Genomic DNA, 16,489 nt, shown 5'->3' with positions numbered 1-16,489 from the left:
CCCCTTTTCCTCTCACTCCACCGTTGCTTGGACCCCAGCACAGGAAAATTCTTCAGCAAGCGCTTAACTTTAAGTGTGTCCCCTGGCTTGAGAGCCTGATCTCCAGCCTGAGTCAAAATGTCCGAGCAACGTAGCTATTTTCAGTGCACTAGCGTAAGCCCTGCTAGCTCCCCGGGAGAGGAAGGTAGCTTGCTCTCAGATGCAGTGTAAACATACCCATTGATTCATACTGAGGTGCACCAGAGATTGGATGTTTTAGAACGATGACTGTCTGGTATCGCTCACACAAGCCGATTTAACCTTGGACCCTGATTTAGGCCTCAAGTCAGCAATGCGCTTAAGCATGTGCTTAAATCCACCCTTCTTCAGCAAAGCTCTTTAGGACAGACTGAAGACTCATTGAAGTCAATGGGAAAGTTAAGCGCGTGCTTTCTTGAACGGGGTGGACTTAGTAGGAACATGCTTAAAGTTAAGTCCATACTGAAGTGGTTCACCGTTTTGGGGACCTAGCAAAGGAACAGTGAGAGAAAAAGAGTTAAAAGATTAAACTGAAGCTGCGAGTTGACCAATAGACATTAGTAGCGGGAGAATGTTTCTGTTCATCTACAGAGTTTGAGTGCCCACCTGGGACTAATAAGAAAAATTCTTTAGCTAAAAGGGGAAGAAAAGCAGCACATCCGTATGGGATGGAGCTATTTCATTAGACCATCTGATAAGCAAAGAGATAGATATCACCAGCATATAAATTCAGACGAAAGCATTACTTGATAGGACCAATAATGTAGCACTTTCTAGAATAAAATGCAGGAGCAGTAAAACAGCTTGGCAGGCTGAGCAACAACAGTTGTCTAGACCAGTGTTTCTCAACCAGTGGTACAAGTACCCTTAGGGGTACTCGAGAGAAGTCTGGATGGTACGTCAACACAACTGAAATTTGGAGAAAACTGAATGTTTGTTTTAAGTTTTACAGCACTTTATTATTTTTGTCCTTTTTACGCCTAAAAATTTCATCGCCTATCTGGCTAAAATTAAGTTCTTTAAACAAATGTGTTGCAATGGTAGGGAAAAAAAATTGTTTGTCTGAAAACTGTAGGTAGTAGGGGTACTTATAATTTTTTTTTTTTTTAAAGGGGGTACTTTATAAAAAAGTTGAGAGACACTGATTCTAGACTGCATGTTTTCTGAAGTATGCTGCTGAATTATTTCAACCTAATTCAGGCCACAGTGATTAGGAGTTTGGGGGGGTTGGTTTTTTTTGATAATACAGTGTTGTTTAAAATAGGGGAGAGACACAAGGTGTTTCGACAAAAGTCCACTTTTGTCGACAAAATTATACCTGCGTCTACACTGCCACTGAGTTCTGTCGACATAACGTCAACAGAATTCAGCAGTTTGTCGACGGCTGTAAACCTCATTCTACAAGGAATAACGCCTTTTATCGACAGAGTTCTGTTTTTATAAATCCATGGCACGCCCACATCTTGAATACTGCGTACAGATGTGGTTGCCTCATCTAAAGAAAAAGACCTTGGCATTGGAAAAGGGCAACAAAAATTATTAGGGGTTTGGAATAAGTGCCATAGATATTAAAAAGATTGGTCTGACCCAGTCTGGCCTGTTCTGATGTTCTTAACTTACTACAGCACCAATCCTGCTGTCGGATCAAGACAAGCAGACCGTAGCAGTCCACGAGGGTCTTTGGGGCAGGTTCAGGAGAATGTCTCTGCAGACCTAGGTGCAGGATTGGGACCGGCCTAAGTTAGTGTTTCCTCTTGGGGGTTTTGTCGTTGCAAAAATGAATCACGAGAACGTATTCATTCGTGCTTTGGGCAGTACAATCATCATGTGTCGTTATTTACTGTACACTGCATAGGTGGGGTATTGTTTATAGTACAACCTTACCCAAAGACTCCCGAGGCTCAATAAAGAGCAAGGCTAGGACATTTTCATGTCTAGTTGACTGGTTCAAATCCAGGTCATCTTTGTAGTGACTTCTGCAGTAGCATATGCTTCAGAGGACTTCAGAGGGGTAGCTGAGTTAGTCTGTAACTGGAAAAACTTAAAAAAACAACCAATAGTCTAGCAGCGCCTTAGAGACTATCAAAACTAGATGGTATCATGAGCTTATGTGGGCACAACCCACTTCTTCAGATGACTTCTGAGGACTGTTCGTTAACTGTATGAAACAGGTCTCCTGGTGCTCTCAGGATGTCCACTAACTTCCCAATTACAAAACCATCATTCCAGGGCCCCTTTTCGGCAGTCAGGGAAGCCAAGGAAGGAAACACTTTTCAGATCTGGATGTAGTTCCACGGAGAGAGTTTGGGGAACAGTGAAATTTGAGTGTAAAATGCAGCCTGGGCAAGGCTGTATTGAAAGGGCAACATCTTGATTCTTTACAGTGCTCTGGATATGGTTCCTATAGCGTTCTCAGTCCTGGTGCTTCACATGTACACATCGCTCTTCTCAATTTTACCTGGCCCTGTTGGAGTGGGGAGCCCGTGTCCCAGCTGTGGCTGCCCTTTCAGCTCCTTTCCCCGAACTAGCTCAGTTACCCTATTTCATATTACCTGTCTCTTTTACGGAGTATCATCAGAAGCCTTCCCCGCATGCTTGCCTTCTCCATAGTACACATGAAATGTGTCAAGAGTGTTACTGTAGAGCAGTGCCTAGAATGTGAGGTACTTTTATGAGGGATTGTTTCCTTATCAGAAAGGCCAGCCGGTATTGTGTAAGCTCACCCCACTGTGTTGAACAGGAACAACAATATAAGCATGATAAGAGCACAAGTGTGGTAGGAAAGTTGTCAGCATTTGCCTTCGAGGTTTCCTGCCAGCATCTACAGTGCATAAGGATTTACTGTGCATCTGTCTGACTCGTTTTCCACTAGGGATTTATTTGCCTTACACCAGAAGAAGTGGTACACAGAAAAAGAAGGGATCTATACATCCACTTGATTGCTGCTGCTGATTGGAGCCTCTCTTAGCAACTCGAGTTATAACTCAGTCATATCAATAGCTTGTGCAGATGCCATTTGTGATGTAGGCAGACCATGTAAACGAGGGAGACATAATAAACTCTAGACAAGGGTATACGATACAACATCACAGGTGGCTTAGTTCAGTCAGTTCACCTGGGATAAGTGACCAGTCCCTGATTCACGGAAAGAGACTGGTCCTCCACTGTCTGTCATCTGATTTCTTTCTTGTCTCCTTAGCTCTGTTTTACTCTCCTACAGAAGGAGGAGCGAGGCCTTCTGATAGTATTCAGAGTGCGAGCCTTGGCCCTTCTTTTAAATCTATTTTCATGGACTCTCGGGGTCTGATTTTCATTTACACCAAGGCCCCTCCAAGTGAGCATAAATTACACTTGCACCTGCTTTAAAATGCCTTTACACTGCCAAAGCTGGGTGCAGGGCCCTAATCTAAATGAACACATGGCCCTCGGTATAGGAAACCGCTCTTATCCAACATTGCAGGCTTCCATGCTTCGCCATTCGTTTATATTCTGAAGTTTCACTCGGCAAATCATTTACATTAGTCTCCAGTCTGCAAAGACTTCCCATGAATGAGCCATGTCATTTCTAGTGATGCGCCACAAACTCCCCAGCCTTGTTTGCTTGGTCAACCAGATTGTTCAGGCCAACGTGGATTCTCCAGCTCGGGCTGGAGCTCAACAATTGGAGTGTTCCTTCTATAGTGGCAGTTGGGTTTTCCTCCAAGTGCTGGACACGGGAGGCAAATAGTAAGACATGTGCCTATTTGATTGTTGGTTCCCCAGGCACGTTTTCAAAACCTGGTCTCCTAGGGGGTGTCTAAACTACATGGCTCCGTCGATGGAGCCATGTAAAGTAGTTTACCCGACACAGTCAATGAAGCGGGGATTTAAAAAAATCCCCGCTTCATCAAAATAAAAATGGCCACCACACTGTGCCGACAATCAGCTGATCCGGCACAGCACGGCTGTCTAGATGCGGATCAGTCGACAAGGGAAGCCTTTATCCACTGCTCCCTTATGCCTCGTGAAATGAGGTTTACAGGAGCGGTCGACAAAGGCTTCCCTTGTCGACCGATCCGTGTCTAGACTGCCACGCTATGCTGGATCAGCTGATTGTTGGCACAGCACGGCGGCCATTTTTATTTTAATGAAGTGGGGATTATTTAAATCCCCGCTTCATTGACTATGTCAGGTAAACTACTTTACATGGCTCCGTCGACGGAGCCATGTAGTCCAGACACACCCGTAGATAAATAGAACCATAGAATCATAGAACACTAGAAGTGGAAGGGACTTCGAGAGGTCATCAAGTCCAGTCCCCTGCCCTCACGGCAGGGCCAAGTATCACCTAGATCAGATGTCTGTCTAACCTGCTTTTAAATATCGCCAGTGATGGAAATTCCACAACCTCCCTCTTGGCCACATCTTGTGCATTTTTGTTTCTATCTGTACCAAATAACCCAGCTTTACAGTCTGTTTTGCAGTCCATCTGTCCTCTGGATTGGGAGCATTTACGCCCCCTTAACCAGTGCATTCAGTCTTTGCGCATTCGGTCTTTTGCTGCTTTGGTTCACCTCTCCCAGTTGCCCTGAAGTTAAAGTCGACGTCATTGGTAGCTTTGTAAAGAACTCCTTGTCTGAAATCCCAATCACAAGCCAGGTCTCTCGGTGGTCAACTTGCCGAATCACAGATTTCGCCTGTGGTATGTGCCGTTGGGGTTCACGTCTCATCTCGTGTTTTGGTAGGAAATGCTAATCAGACTTCCTTAAATTTCCCTTCCTATCTCAAAAGTAAACAAAACAAAAATTTGCCTGGTTCTGCTGCCTAGAGCATATGTCTCCTCTCAGCCCTCCGCAGCGAGCTGAGATGCTGTGCAGGTCCTTCCAGAGAGGCTGCTGCCCATTGGGTCAGTCTGTCGGCGTATCAGGGAGGAAGCGACCTGGCACAAGGAGCTGAAGACTTAGTCTTTTGTTTTTTTGCTTTTCTTTTCTCCGTTTGCACTCTTGAAGGGAAGTCGCTTCTGACTCTGTGTCATTGGAGGCGAGAGGGACAAGCTGCACTGGGTTCAATAGCAGTTTACAGTCTCTCAAGCTTTCCTGAAGTTTCTATCTCCCAGGCCCAGTGATTTCCTGTTTCCTTTTAGCTGGCCCTGATCTTCAAAGAGATAGTGCCCGAGTAAGAGAGCTACAGAATCAATCTCTGAGTGTTGCGATGCTTGATTCTGGCTTCAGATGGCAGAACTGGCTCCTTAAAAGAGCTCCTATGAATTCACATAGAATATCATTCAGACTGTAATTAACATAATATGTCCTTCTTGAAGATTCTTAAATATATATATTTAAAAATGTAATTTCCTATGGATTATCCCAGGTAGTGTCTTCTAAAAATGTGCCATTCGACATTAAAGATCTTAAAAAACAACGAATAATCTAGCAGCACCTTAAAGACTAACAAAACATGTAGATGGTATCATGAGCTGAATAAATGGGTTTTGCCCATGGAAGCTCACGATACCATCCCCAAGGTTTGTTAGTCTTTAAGGTGCTGCAAGACTGTTTGTTGTTTTTTAAGTTTTTCCAGTTACAGACTAACTTGGCTACCCTCCTGAAGTTTTTGAACATCAAAGATCTTGTAACTCTTCTGGCTACAGCCTCTGAAGAGGATTGCTTTGTGAGCTCAAAAGCTTCTCTCTTTCATTGGCAGAAGTTAGTCCAGGGGTAGGAGAAACTAAGGCCTGGGGGCCGGATGTGGCCCCTGGCTCGTTTGGATCTGGCACCAGGGCTCAGGGCTCCCCCCCTCACCATTGGGGAGCCCACACTGGTGCTCCAGTCCTCAACACCCCCCGAGGGGCTGGAGCATACAAAATCTACTAGCTTGAGCCCTCCTAGGCTCTGGTGTATGAGGGGAATGTGGGGAATGTCTTCTTCTCAGTCAGGGGCCACCTCGGTGAAGGTTTGTTTGGGTATTTTTGCTTCTCACTTGTGTGTGGTCTCCAACTGCTTTTTTTTTGTGGGGTCAATGGCCCCTGACCCAAAAAAGGTTCCTCACCCCTAAGTTAGTCCAATAAAAGGTATTACCTCACTCATCTTGTCACTTTAAGGCCTTGTCTACACTGGCATGTTTTGTCTTCAAAACCTGGCTTTGGTCAACAAAACAGTGAGAACATTTACACTACAATGGCACTTTTGTCAGGAAAAACACCCAGTTTTGGTGACACAAACCTTCCATCCCTGCAAGAGACTTTTGTCTTTCCCTTCCCTTTAGTGTCAACAAAAAGCCAGTGTGGACTCTGTTTTCTCAAGAGAACTGGCTTCTGCCAGTGGTATTCCACAACACCTGCACTGATGGCTGTGCTCAGTGTTTTTTTTATCTCTGCTGCCCTGCAGGCTTGCCCCCCCCCCTTTCAAAGCTCCAGGAAGTGTCTGAAAGCTGAGTGAGCTGCTCCATTTGGGGAACAAATGAAGAGCAATTCATTGGACTGCTTCTGTTCTGCTGCTTCAGGGGGAGGGCTGGAGACACTGCTGTGCTGCTTTGACATTCCTCAGCACAGAGAGCTCCCAGAGCTACAAGGGAATCCCATGAAGTGCAGGGGATCAGCTCTGCCTTCCCACAACACTGTTCTGTGGGATGCTTCCCCACATGGCTTTGCTCTTATCTCTCGACAAGGGATCTAGCAATGTGGCCACAAAATGTCAACAATGGGAGAAAAGGTTTGACCCGTTTACACTTTTGGCAACATTTGCATGTTGACAGTATTTTTGTCACCAAACTTTCCCAGTGTAGAAACAGCTTAAGAGATGCATGGTCTTGCAGCAGGTTAGTGGCTGAAAAAGCTCAGATTGCATATGTGACACTGGTAAACCAGATGCCAGCTCTTGCCAACAATTTAGGCATCCGCTAAGCTTTGACAAAGCCATAGCTGGAAATCAGAGCAGCTCATTTAATCAGTTAATATTGTTCAAGATAGGTGTTACATTTGTAAGGCTCTGTGTAGTGTTTCGGCTCTACAAAATTCTTGTACGTTGCTGCTTGCATTAATCTTACTTGCAATGTCTGCATCTTGTGCTACAAGGGAAAAAGCTTGTGTTATAATTGTAAAAATGCTGGCTGTGAACTTGTGAACTCTGACAGGAAGAGGGGTTTCCCTTGCCCATCTAGGAGGGCATTCAAATTTAAGTGGGCCATTGGAGGACAAAAGCATTGTTGATTGCCCCATCCGCCCATGGAGAAGTACATACAGAAGGGCTTGTCCATCGTTTGGAGTGCTAGATGAGAGAAATGAAAATAGTTGGCATGAAGATTTTTCATCTCTTCGCCTAAGATTGTTCATCTCTTTGCTGTCTGGATGCTTAGAAGAACTGGAGCTAAGAAACAAACAGCAAAGAAACTCAGGGTCAGTCTGGGTTCACCCTAAAAACAGTCAGTGCTGACAGATGACAACATCTCTGTCATCTTTTGGAACCATAGACTCAACTCATACGTGCATATACATTGCCTGCTTTAACTCATTTTTTAAAAAGTTAGTAAGTCCTTAATTTCTTTACTGTAGAATTGGCTACAAGTGTTGTCTTTGGGGTGAGATGGATGGTACCAGTTGACCTGTGACTGATCTCTTGGGACTGGCAGTAGCCTGGATATTTTGTGATGTTTGGGTGCTTGGGTGTCAAGATGGATTGTCTGTGAGCCTGGTAAGACACACACTAATGCAGGAGTTCCTATTTGTTATGCGGTTGGTGAAATCTAATTATAGAACATACTCCCAATTTGGGGGGATTGGCCCTGTTTTTCACAAACTGCCCTGAGGTAGGTACTCCCGGACTGCATCTTCAAACTATGATGACAAACGTATTTGGTGAAACTTGTGCTTTTTGTGGTTTGTTGTGTCTTTCTCTGTTTGAATTGTCCCAGCAGGACTTATTCTACCCGGTATGAAAATCCTTGAATATGTGGGGCAAGATTTTCTCACAAACATGTGCATACGCATTACTGCTTTGTTCATGTAAATTATGAGATTTTAAAGCTTGGGCAATCACAAGTTGCCCATTTGAAAAGTTGCTTCTCTACGTCCTGCAGCTTTGCACTTGATGAGAACAGGCCAGATTCGTAAGTATGCTCTGGCTGCTTTATGCCATGCCTGTGATGCAAACCAACTGGCTCTTTAAAGGCCTTACAACCATAGTAATTGGCCAGCAAAGCTGGATTTTTGGCTACATTGCATCACCGCAGTGGAGGAAAGTACCCAGAATGTACTAATAAATCTGACCCTTTGAGCCAAAGTGCCTATGAGCAATACACCAATCATTTTTCTCTGCTTTTTTTGGTCCTGAGGTCAGTCTTACATGTTGAAATGTCAGTGTATAGTTTTAAGCTACCTGGCTAGCATTTCCTTTTTGAAAAACAGTCAGCATAAGGAAGCTGGAATGTATCCATCCATAGTTTTGGTGAAGCTAAAATTCTCCTGGGTTCCAAATCACAGAAGCTAGAATTTTCAAAAGCGCTTGCTGTCGGCCTAAGTCTCCTCTCAGTCCAGTGGATGGAAGAGCTTCTGTTGACTTCAGAGGAAAATCAACCCCACTTGCTTCTTGTTTGTTCGGCATTTATATTGGGAACTTTCCACATTAGCAGCTGCCTGCAAATACTTCTGTGGAGGATTTATGAGCATAACTGAATCTTAACAATGTGCCTTGGAGTTTGGCAGACAATTAAATATTATTAACTTTGTTTTAGGGGGATCACAGGTGCTCAAAAAAGAAGGCAGTGGGGCCTGGTTTACACTGGAGCTGAAGGTTGACCTAAGATAGGCAACTCCAGCTATGTTAATTGTGTAGCTGGGTCGATGTATCTTAAATCGCCGTCCACACAGCGGGAAGTCAACAGGAGCAAGCACTCCCATTGGCTTCCCTTACTTCTTGTGTGGAGCAGGAGTACTGGTGCCGACGGGAGCACCCTCTGAGTTTGATTTAGCGGGTCTTCAATAGGCCCTCTAAATCAAACCAGGGAAGATCGATCACAGATGGGGGGAGGGATAGCTCAGTGGTTTGAGCATTGGCCTGCTAAACCCAGGATTGTGAGTTCAATCCTTGAGGGGGCCATTTAGGGATCTGGGGCAAATCTGTCAGGGGTGGTACTTGGTCTTGCTGTGAGGGCAGGGGACTGGACTCAATGACCTCTCAACGTCCCTTCCAGCTCTATGAGATGGTATATCTCCATATATTAATCTTCCCCGTAATTCAACATGGCCTGGGAGTTCAAGGTGTTTGTTGCCTGGCAGGATGACCCATCAGAGGGTCAGTCTGAGACCTACAAGGACAGAGTGCCTTTGTCCAAGACCACAGGAGAAATTAATCCACCCTGCAGCTCTTTCAGTTGCTTATGATCAGGAATTGGGTTTGTGTAAGGAACAGGATGGTTGCGATCCAACAGGCAAAATGTGAAAACACTAAGGTTGAGTCCATTCAAGCATAGTGGTATTATTGTTTCTGAATATGTCGTCTCAGAGTTTACTCTCTTTCCCTGTCTCTTGCTGGAGTGAGTCATAGCGAAGCCACAATTGACAGTGGTGTTTAGTCACAGAAACCTATGATATAGTGAGCTTTTTCTCTTGTCTCTCCTTCACCAAAGGAGACAAAGCTCTCTGCTTACAATTCAGCCACGAATCTTATTCATGGCCTCTAAGCTGCCTTCAGACAGAAGGATGATCCTTTCTGTGCACCAAGTCTGGCACTTGATTTTCTCTTCACTTGAGCATTGACGTCTTACCTGTCACCTTGGGCGGCTGAGAGCATGTCCTCCAACATTATACTGATGCCTGCAGAAACTAGATTAAAATAGGCATTGGCATCTATTGTGCTTTGCTAGCACGGATGTTCTCCAGTGATGAGAACACAGAGCTGCCTTAAATTCTGTTGGTGGTAGTGGATTGATTCACAGGCATTGTAAAGGATCTGTATGTCCGAAAGCTGTAGCAACTTTATTACTTACTGTAGAATTCTGTTTTGGAAAAAGAATCCAAACTAGCATGCGTTTCCTTGTTCCGAGACACAGAAAGGTTAGCAATCTCCCAGGTAAGTAAAAAATTGCCATGACTTTGCAATGACTAATTGATGTGAAATTGTGCTGAGGTTTAATTAAGAGATTGAGCTACCCAGAGGTTTTGGAATGGAGTGTGAAAAATATTGTAGAGAATAGCTGTTAAATGAGCCTAGAACATCTATGATTCTGAGAACGGTAGTATCTAGCATACCTCTCTTGTCTTCCGTTTGCACTCAAGTAGTTCTTGGGAAAAGATTTCATTGTCCTTCATTGCCATGCAGATATTTGCATTAGTGAGAATGCTATGTGTCATTTATGCCACGGTCAGTTGCTTAGCAAAGAAAATGGAGCATCCGGGGTTTTTTAAGTGTCTGCTTACGCCCGGCGTTTACAAAGTATTTTATGATTTGTGATTTATCCTTTTTAAGTCAATAAATTAGGGGCAAGTGGAAATGTAAAATGATTTGCATGCCACTCATCCATATTTAATGTGCATTAAGAAAATAGGAGTAAAAATTGGCCAGATAAATAAATAGGTAACAAAAAATAAATGGTATCTGCTGCTGTGGTATGTCTTTCCTATACGCTCATTGTCAATACATTGTAAAATAACTCAATCCCTCAAGTCCCCTCTGAGAACTTTATGAGTTATAGAAGGCAAGCACAAGGGGGCTAGTTACGGACTGAGTGAAATCTGTCCGAGGACCACCTGCTCCAAGACTTGCCAGTTCTTCCGCCATGTGGGTTTCAGAGAAATCTGACACCATGACATTGGTGCTTTTTAAATTTAATTTGCAAAAGAGGCATGCAGCGGATAGAGCGAACACTGCTTTGGCCACCAGAAATGGTGCATCAAAGACAAGCTGTCTCCAGAGCTAAGTCACCAAAGACAGAGGCCGATTGAGACTGCAGTGTGAATCTATCAGTAACACCAGGGGAAAAAATATGTGTTGCGATTTATGGGACACACAATGCCAAACTCGAGGGAGAGGAGAGGGGGGAAAAAACTCCTGGCAAAGCTATGTAAATCCCTTCTATTCTGGGGTTAGTCTCAGAAAGGCGACGTATTTCCATCGCTAGCGATTTGTTCAGCACAACTGCAGCCGTCACTTTACATCAGCAGGGCACAACCAGTAACTTTGAAACTCCACGAGGAACAATTTTGATCGAGCTGCTGCTTAAAGAAAAAGTGCCGAGCAGGATGACCAGTGCAGTTCCAGATAGCTACAGTCACGTTCTCGACAACATTCTCTTATAATTCAATTTCAGACTTTCCATTAGCCTTCGTGATCGTAATAAGCTTTGCCAGCAGGAGTTCAGGCAGACAATTTTGCTTTTCATTTAAAATGAATGCTTTAGGTTTTTGAGCCAGAGGATATCTTCAGAACAATGGCCGTACTTTCAGGAAGAAGTGTTTTAAAGGGACTAAAAGGCAATATGCACTTTAGCTATGTAGGTTGAACTAAATTAAGAGGGGAGTCTAAGCTAGTGTTAAGTTACACCTTCCAGCCCCTTCATCATGGTTGTATGCACTGAGACCCACCTTCAATGTAGGCATGGTCTACATGTAAAACCTGTACCAATATAAAAAGTCTCAGGGGCCATGTTAGTCTGTAACTTTAAAAACAATGAGTAGTCCTGTGGCACCTTAGCCCTGGTCTACACTCGGGAGTTATTTCCAAGTAACCCCCCTTATTTCGAAATAATAAGGGAAGCGTTCACGCAACAAAGCCCGTTATTTCGAAATAACGGGCTGATTATTTCAAAATCGGTACTCCTGTTTTCCTCTGGGAATAGCACTCATTTTGAAATAGTTATTTCAGGAGTTATTATTTCGAATTTAGTTATTTCTAAATAATTTCCTAGTGTAGACACTCCCTTAGGGTATGTCTGCACTAGCCCCCTAGTTCGAACTAAGGAGGCTAATGTAGGCATTTGAAATTGCAAATAAAGCCCGGGATTTAAATATCCCAGGCTTTATTTGCATGTTCCCGTCCGGTCGCCATTTTGAAATTCCACTAGCCCGAAGGAACTGCCCGCGGCTACACGCGGCACTGAAATTGTAATTCGAACTAAGTCCTTAGTTCAAATTAAGTGTTACTCCTCCTGGAAAGAGGTGTAACAGTTAATTCAAACTAAGGACTTAGTTCGAATTACCGTTTCACTGCCACGTGTAGCTGCAGGCAGTTACTTCGGGCTAGTGGAATTTCAAAATGGCGACCAGACAGGAACATGAAAATAAAGCCTGGGATATTTAAATCCCGGGCTTCATTTGCAATTTCGAATGCCTACATTTGCCTTCCTAGTTCGAACTAGGGGGCTAGTGTAGACATACACTTAGAGACTAACAAAAATATATAGGATCATGAGCCTTCGTGGGTAAAACCCACTTCTTCCAATGCATGCTCATCTGATGAAGTGTGTTTTGCCCACAAAAGCTCAGGACACTGGGTGTGTCTACAGTACAGAGTTTTTTGAAAAAAGTGGCCTTTTTTTTGAAAAACTATACCTGCGTTTAGACTACCGCTGCGTTCTGTCGACAGTAAATCGACAGAATGTGACGGTTTTGTCGACAGCAGTAAACCTCATTCTTCAAGGAATACGCCTTTTTTCGAAAGTCATCTTTCGAAAAAAGGCACCAGTGCATGAAAACAGGGCTTTTTCGAAAGAGAGCGTCTATACTCTTTCAAAAAAGCGAGACACTTTTTTGAAAAAATCTTCTGGTTGTCTAGATGCTCTTTTTTGACAGAGGCTTTTTTGAAAGATACTGTCAAAAAAGCCTCTGTCAAAAAAGGCGTGCAGTCTAGACGTAGCCAGTCTATCTATCTATCTATCATTTTTATGGTACCACAGGACTACTCATTGCTTTTATACCAGTATATCTATTGCAGTCAAGGGTGTGAGCATTTCTGTCAGGATAGCTAATATTATCGGGGGGAGCGATGTTCCTACATAAGCAGAAAAACTCCTGCTGGTGTGTGCTGAAGAGAGGGCTCTGCTGAGTTAGGCTGTGCAATGCAGACATAACTTTATATTTGGGCTACCACCGCCATGCCTAGACTAGGTTTGCCCATGATGTACTGTGGGCCGTTGGTGAAACAGTCTATTAAAACCTGCTTTTAAAGCATGGCCTGTTTACTGGAGCTAGACGTGGTCTTTGTTTAACTGAGCCTCGCTCAGGGAAAAGATGGGATTATTATCAGGATTTATTACTATCAATTGTTGACATCACATGAGCCCCTCAGGGCACCAATCAGGACCCAGTAAGGCAAGATGTAACAAGTGGTTGCAAACAGATAGAGGACCTGGAAAGCAACATTAGGAACTGAGGTTTATACAAAGGAGCAAGCTTTGTGCCCAGGTAGACTGATTCAGATCACTTAACGCTCAAACTAAATTGTAAAATATAAACTAATGAATAAGAGAAACCTTAGAAATCCTGCCTGCCTAGCAGCTTCCAAAGTCTAAATGGCTTTTAACAGCTGGCTCCGACCTGTTAGTTTTCTCCACGGTGTGATGGGTACCTTTGGTAAAGGACTGCCTCTTGAATTCAGCCTGGTTTCTCGTCGCCATTTCTGACATGAGCGCCTTCTACTCGTACTCACTTGAAACCTCTCCTTGTAGTTAAATACACTTGTTTTATTGCTTAATTGAACTAATCCAGTGCTGCGAGCTGTGTGCATAACTCCATTTAGGGTGACAAACTGTTGTATATTGAGCTTCTTAAGCCGTGTGTCCACTTGCCAGAGGATCGAAGCTTTCGCGGTGGATCCTTCGGAGTTTGATTTAGCAGGCCTAGTTGGATACAGTATGGAATTTTAAACTCTCCTCATTTGTGTGTATGGAGCATGTCGGAGGACTGGAAGCCATTTTGTGCTCTTTATTCTGATCAGCACAATACCGCATAAGCAAACTATTGTTTTCCATGACTCAGATTAATTCTAGGAGGCTACAGGCAAATAGCTCCTAAGAATCACCAATTCTCCCCTGCCCCATATCTCTTCCACGCAAGTGCATAAATTGTATTGAAATCCAAATCCTGGTCAGGAAAGAACCAAACCATTCTGAATTGTATTTTCTCTCTTCTCTCCTGCAGCCACTTCTACATCTACTACTGGGACAAGTCACCTCACAAAATGTGACATCAAGCAGAAAGCCTTCTGTGTCAATGGGGGAGAGTGTTACATGGTCAAAGACCTTCCAAACCCCCCCAGATATTTGTGCAGGTAAGAAATGTTTTGGTTTATTTCAGTGTAGCCACTGTGTTTCTCATGTACTTTTTCTCCAAGTAATTCTTCAGTATCTGAACAGTTCTTTTTACCACCAACGGCCCCGCAGATACTTGATAGATGCATCAGACCACCTCTTCAGCTTTGTGTGGTAGTGTTGGTATGAATCTACCTATTGAGATGAGGCCTGTGTAACAGGGCTTGTGTTCGTTGCAACGTTAACTTGAGGGGTATCTTGAGTTTCGACCCTAACCCAACTCCCATACAAAAATCTCTAGTTCCAGTTAAGTAATGCTCATTGAGGGGATGGGGGGAATGAGGACGGATGAGGGAAGGTTTTGACGCCTGAGAGCTCCTGACACTTGGGGTTTCTCGATACTGCCCTCGTGGAGTGGGATAGCAGCTCATGTAAACATACCCACGCTAGCTTTCATCTCGCTAGCTCCAGCCAGCAGAGTCGACAGCCATTCCTGGGCAAAACAGAGAGGGCGGCTCTGCATTCCCAGAAGGGGCGGGGCTGAGGGTGGAAGGGGCGGAGCCAACTCAGCTCTTAGTGCTGTCCAGAGTGCATGGCCTGTCTCTCTGGCAGCAGTTTAAAGGACTCAGGGCTCCAGCTGCCACTGCTGTAGCCACAGACCCTGGGCAATTCTTCTTCCCCCTTGGTGGGCTTAGCTCCAGCCCAGAGGAGAGAAGTCGCTCAACACCCTTGACCTAATAATGCGGGGGGGGAGGGGCATGCAAGAGCTCAAATTATAACAACTCATTGACTGCTGCTACTCCCATCACTCTGAATAGCTAGAATGTTGTTTCGCTGGGTGGTTGCTCTCATTTGGGAGGCTAGTCTAGACTGGTGGACTAACTCAAGTGTACTCACTGTTGCAATGAAGCCAAGCCTTTAGAAAGCTCACACAACAGTTATTAAAATGCCCCAGATGGTTTCATTACAGAGATAGGGCTGCGTGCCCAACTGGCTTCTGGATACTCTGAGATAACTATTGTTTGACATCTAGGCTGTTAGATCTTTTAAGACAAGCGTCACTGGTGAAATATGCCCCAGATAATGAAAAGAGACCAAGTGGAATAATTTGTGTCAGAATGCCGCATGTATACCACAGAGCACATGCAGCCGTTAGTTTTTATTAACACATTGTAGTAAAATAAATGACTTATTAAAGATCAGTGAAAGTGCCTGGAAAATGTAGTGCCACCACAAGATGCTTTGTTTTGAGTTAGATGACTACAAAGTCACTGTGCCTAATGAGGTCAAACGAAACTCAGGAGTTTTTACGGTGTTAAACTGCACCGTTTTGTAATCAGTAAATTACAAATCACCGTTTTCCACCGTTTTGTAATCAGTAAATTGCCATCCGAACTCCCCAAGGGGTGTCTGTTGAAATGGAGTGCCCTGATTCGGGGAAGCACTTAAGGATGTGCTGACGTTGAGCCGTATTCAGGAATTCACTCCAGCACAAGCTTAACTTTGAGTGTACCTGAGCAAATTGAGGCCTCGTATTCTTATCACAATCAAACCCAATTCTAGCCCACATGCGGACACAACGGTCCAGTCTTCTGCCAAAGAACCAGTATAAATACAGTGGATGCACCATTGTACAAAAGATACCTTTGGAGCTTTAGTGGATCTTATAACAGACCAGAACCGGGTACCATGGAGCTCTAAACTCTCCCCGACTTGAGGAGACACAGGGCAGATGGCATTGTGCCAAACTGAATCTTAAGGGAATTGTTCTCTCTGAGAATATTGGCATTTTCGGGAGAGGCAGCAGAAGCTACTCAGTAAGATGAACAATCTGGTGGAATCACATGAATTTTCAGTCATATAAAGGCTAAAAACAAAAACCCAGTAATAGCAAAAAGAGCTTCTCTGCAACATCATGTAAAAGGGTGGAGAGAGACCTGGTTCTCACATGGAAAGGAAGGGACTGAAATTGCTTCCAGGAAATGCTGGCAGCACTCCCCTATGGCTCTTACCTGCAGTTAGCCAGATTTGGGTGTGTTTTTCTCACAAATCCCTCTGATGTTGGAATCATGGCTCTTCTATGGTTGTTCATTGCCATTTTCGTTAATGCCCAAAAACCAGCTTTGGCTTTTTGACAACGTGCTGAAAGTATACAATTATCACTGCGCAGTGCAAGACAATCCAATTTTGAGATTGCACCCAAGTGGACCTACCGGAAACCAGCTCCTGGGCTTTCCCGTCTTCACTTCATGCT

At 44.1% G+C, this 16,489-nt stretch overlaps 1 protein-coding gene across 12 annotated transcripts in view; it reads left to right on the top strand.

Annotated features, from left to right (window-relative positions):
• The window catches only part of NRG1 (neuregulin 1), a 531,625-nt gene that overhangs the window by 476,122 nt on the left and 39,014 nt on the right, over window positions 1-16,489 (top strand). For 10 of the 12 annotated variants that reach the window (XM_075931340.1, XM_075931339.1, XM_075931337.1 and 7 more), the window contains one exon: window positions 14,126-14,255. In XM_075931340.1, the coding sequence (XP_075787455.1) occupies window positions 14,126-14,255 (130 nt within the window). Of the gene's footprint in view, window positions 1-14,125; window positions 14,256-16,489 lie in introns of those variants that run through there. The other 2 variants (XM_025183084.2, XM_025183080.2) reach the window with 1 other exon arrangement.

Source organism: Pelodiscus sinensis, chromosome 6 (assembly GCF_049634645.1).
Source record: "Pelodiscus sinensis isolate JC-2024 chromosome 6, ASM4963464v1, whole genome shotgun sequence".
In the NCBI taxonomy this organism is placed as follows: Eukaryota; Metazoa; Chordata; order Testudines; family Trionychidae; genus Pelodiscus; species Pelodiscus sinensis.
The sequence above is the reverse complement of the archived record's forward strand: the minus strand, read 5'-3'. Positions and strand labels throughout refer to the sequence as shown.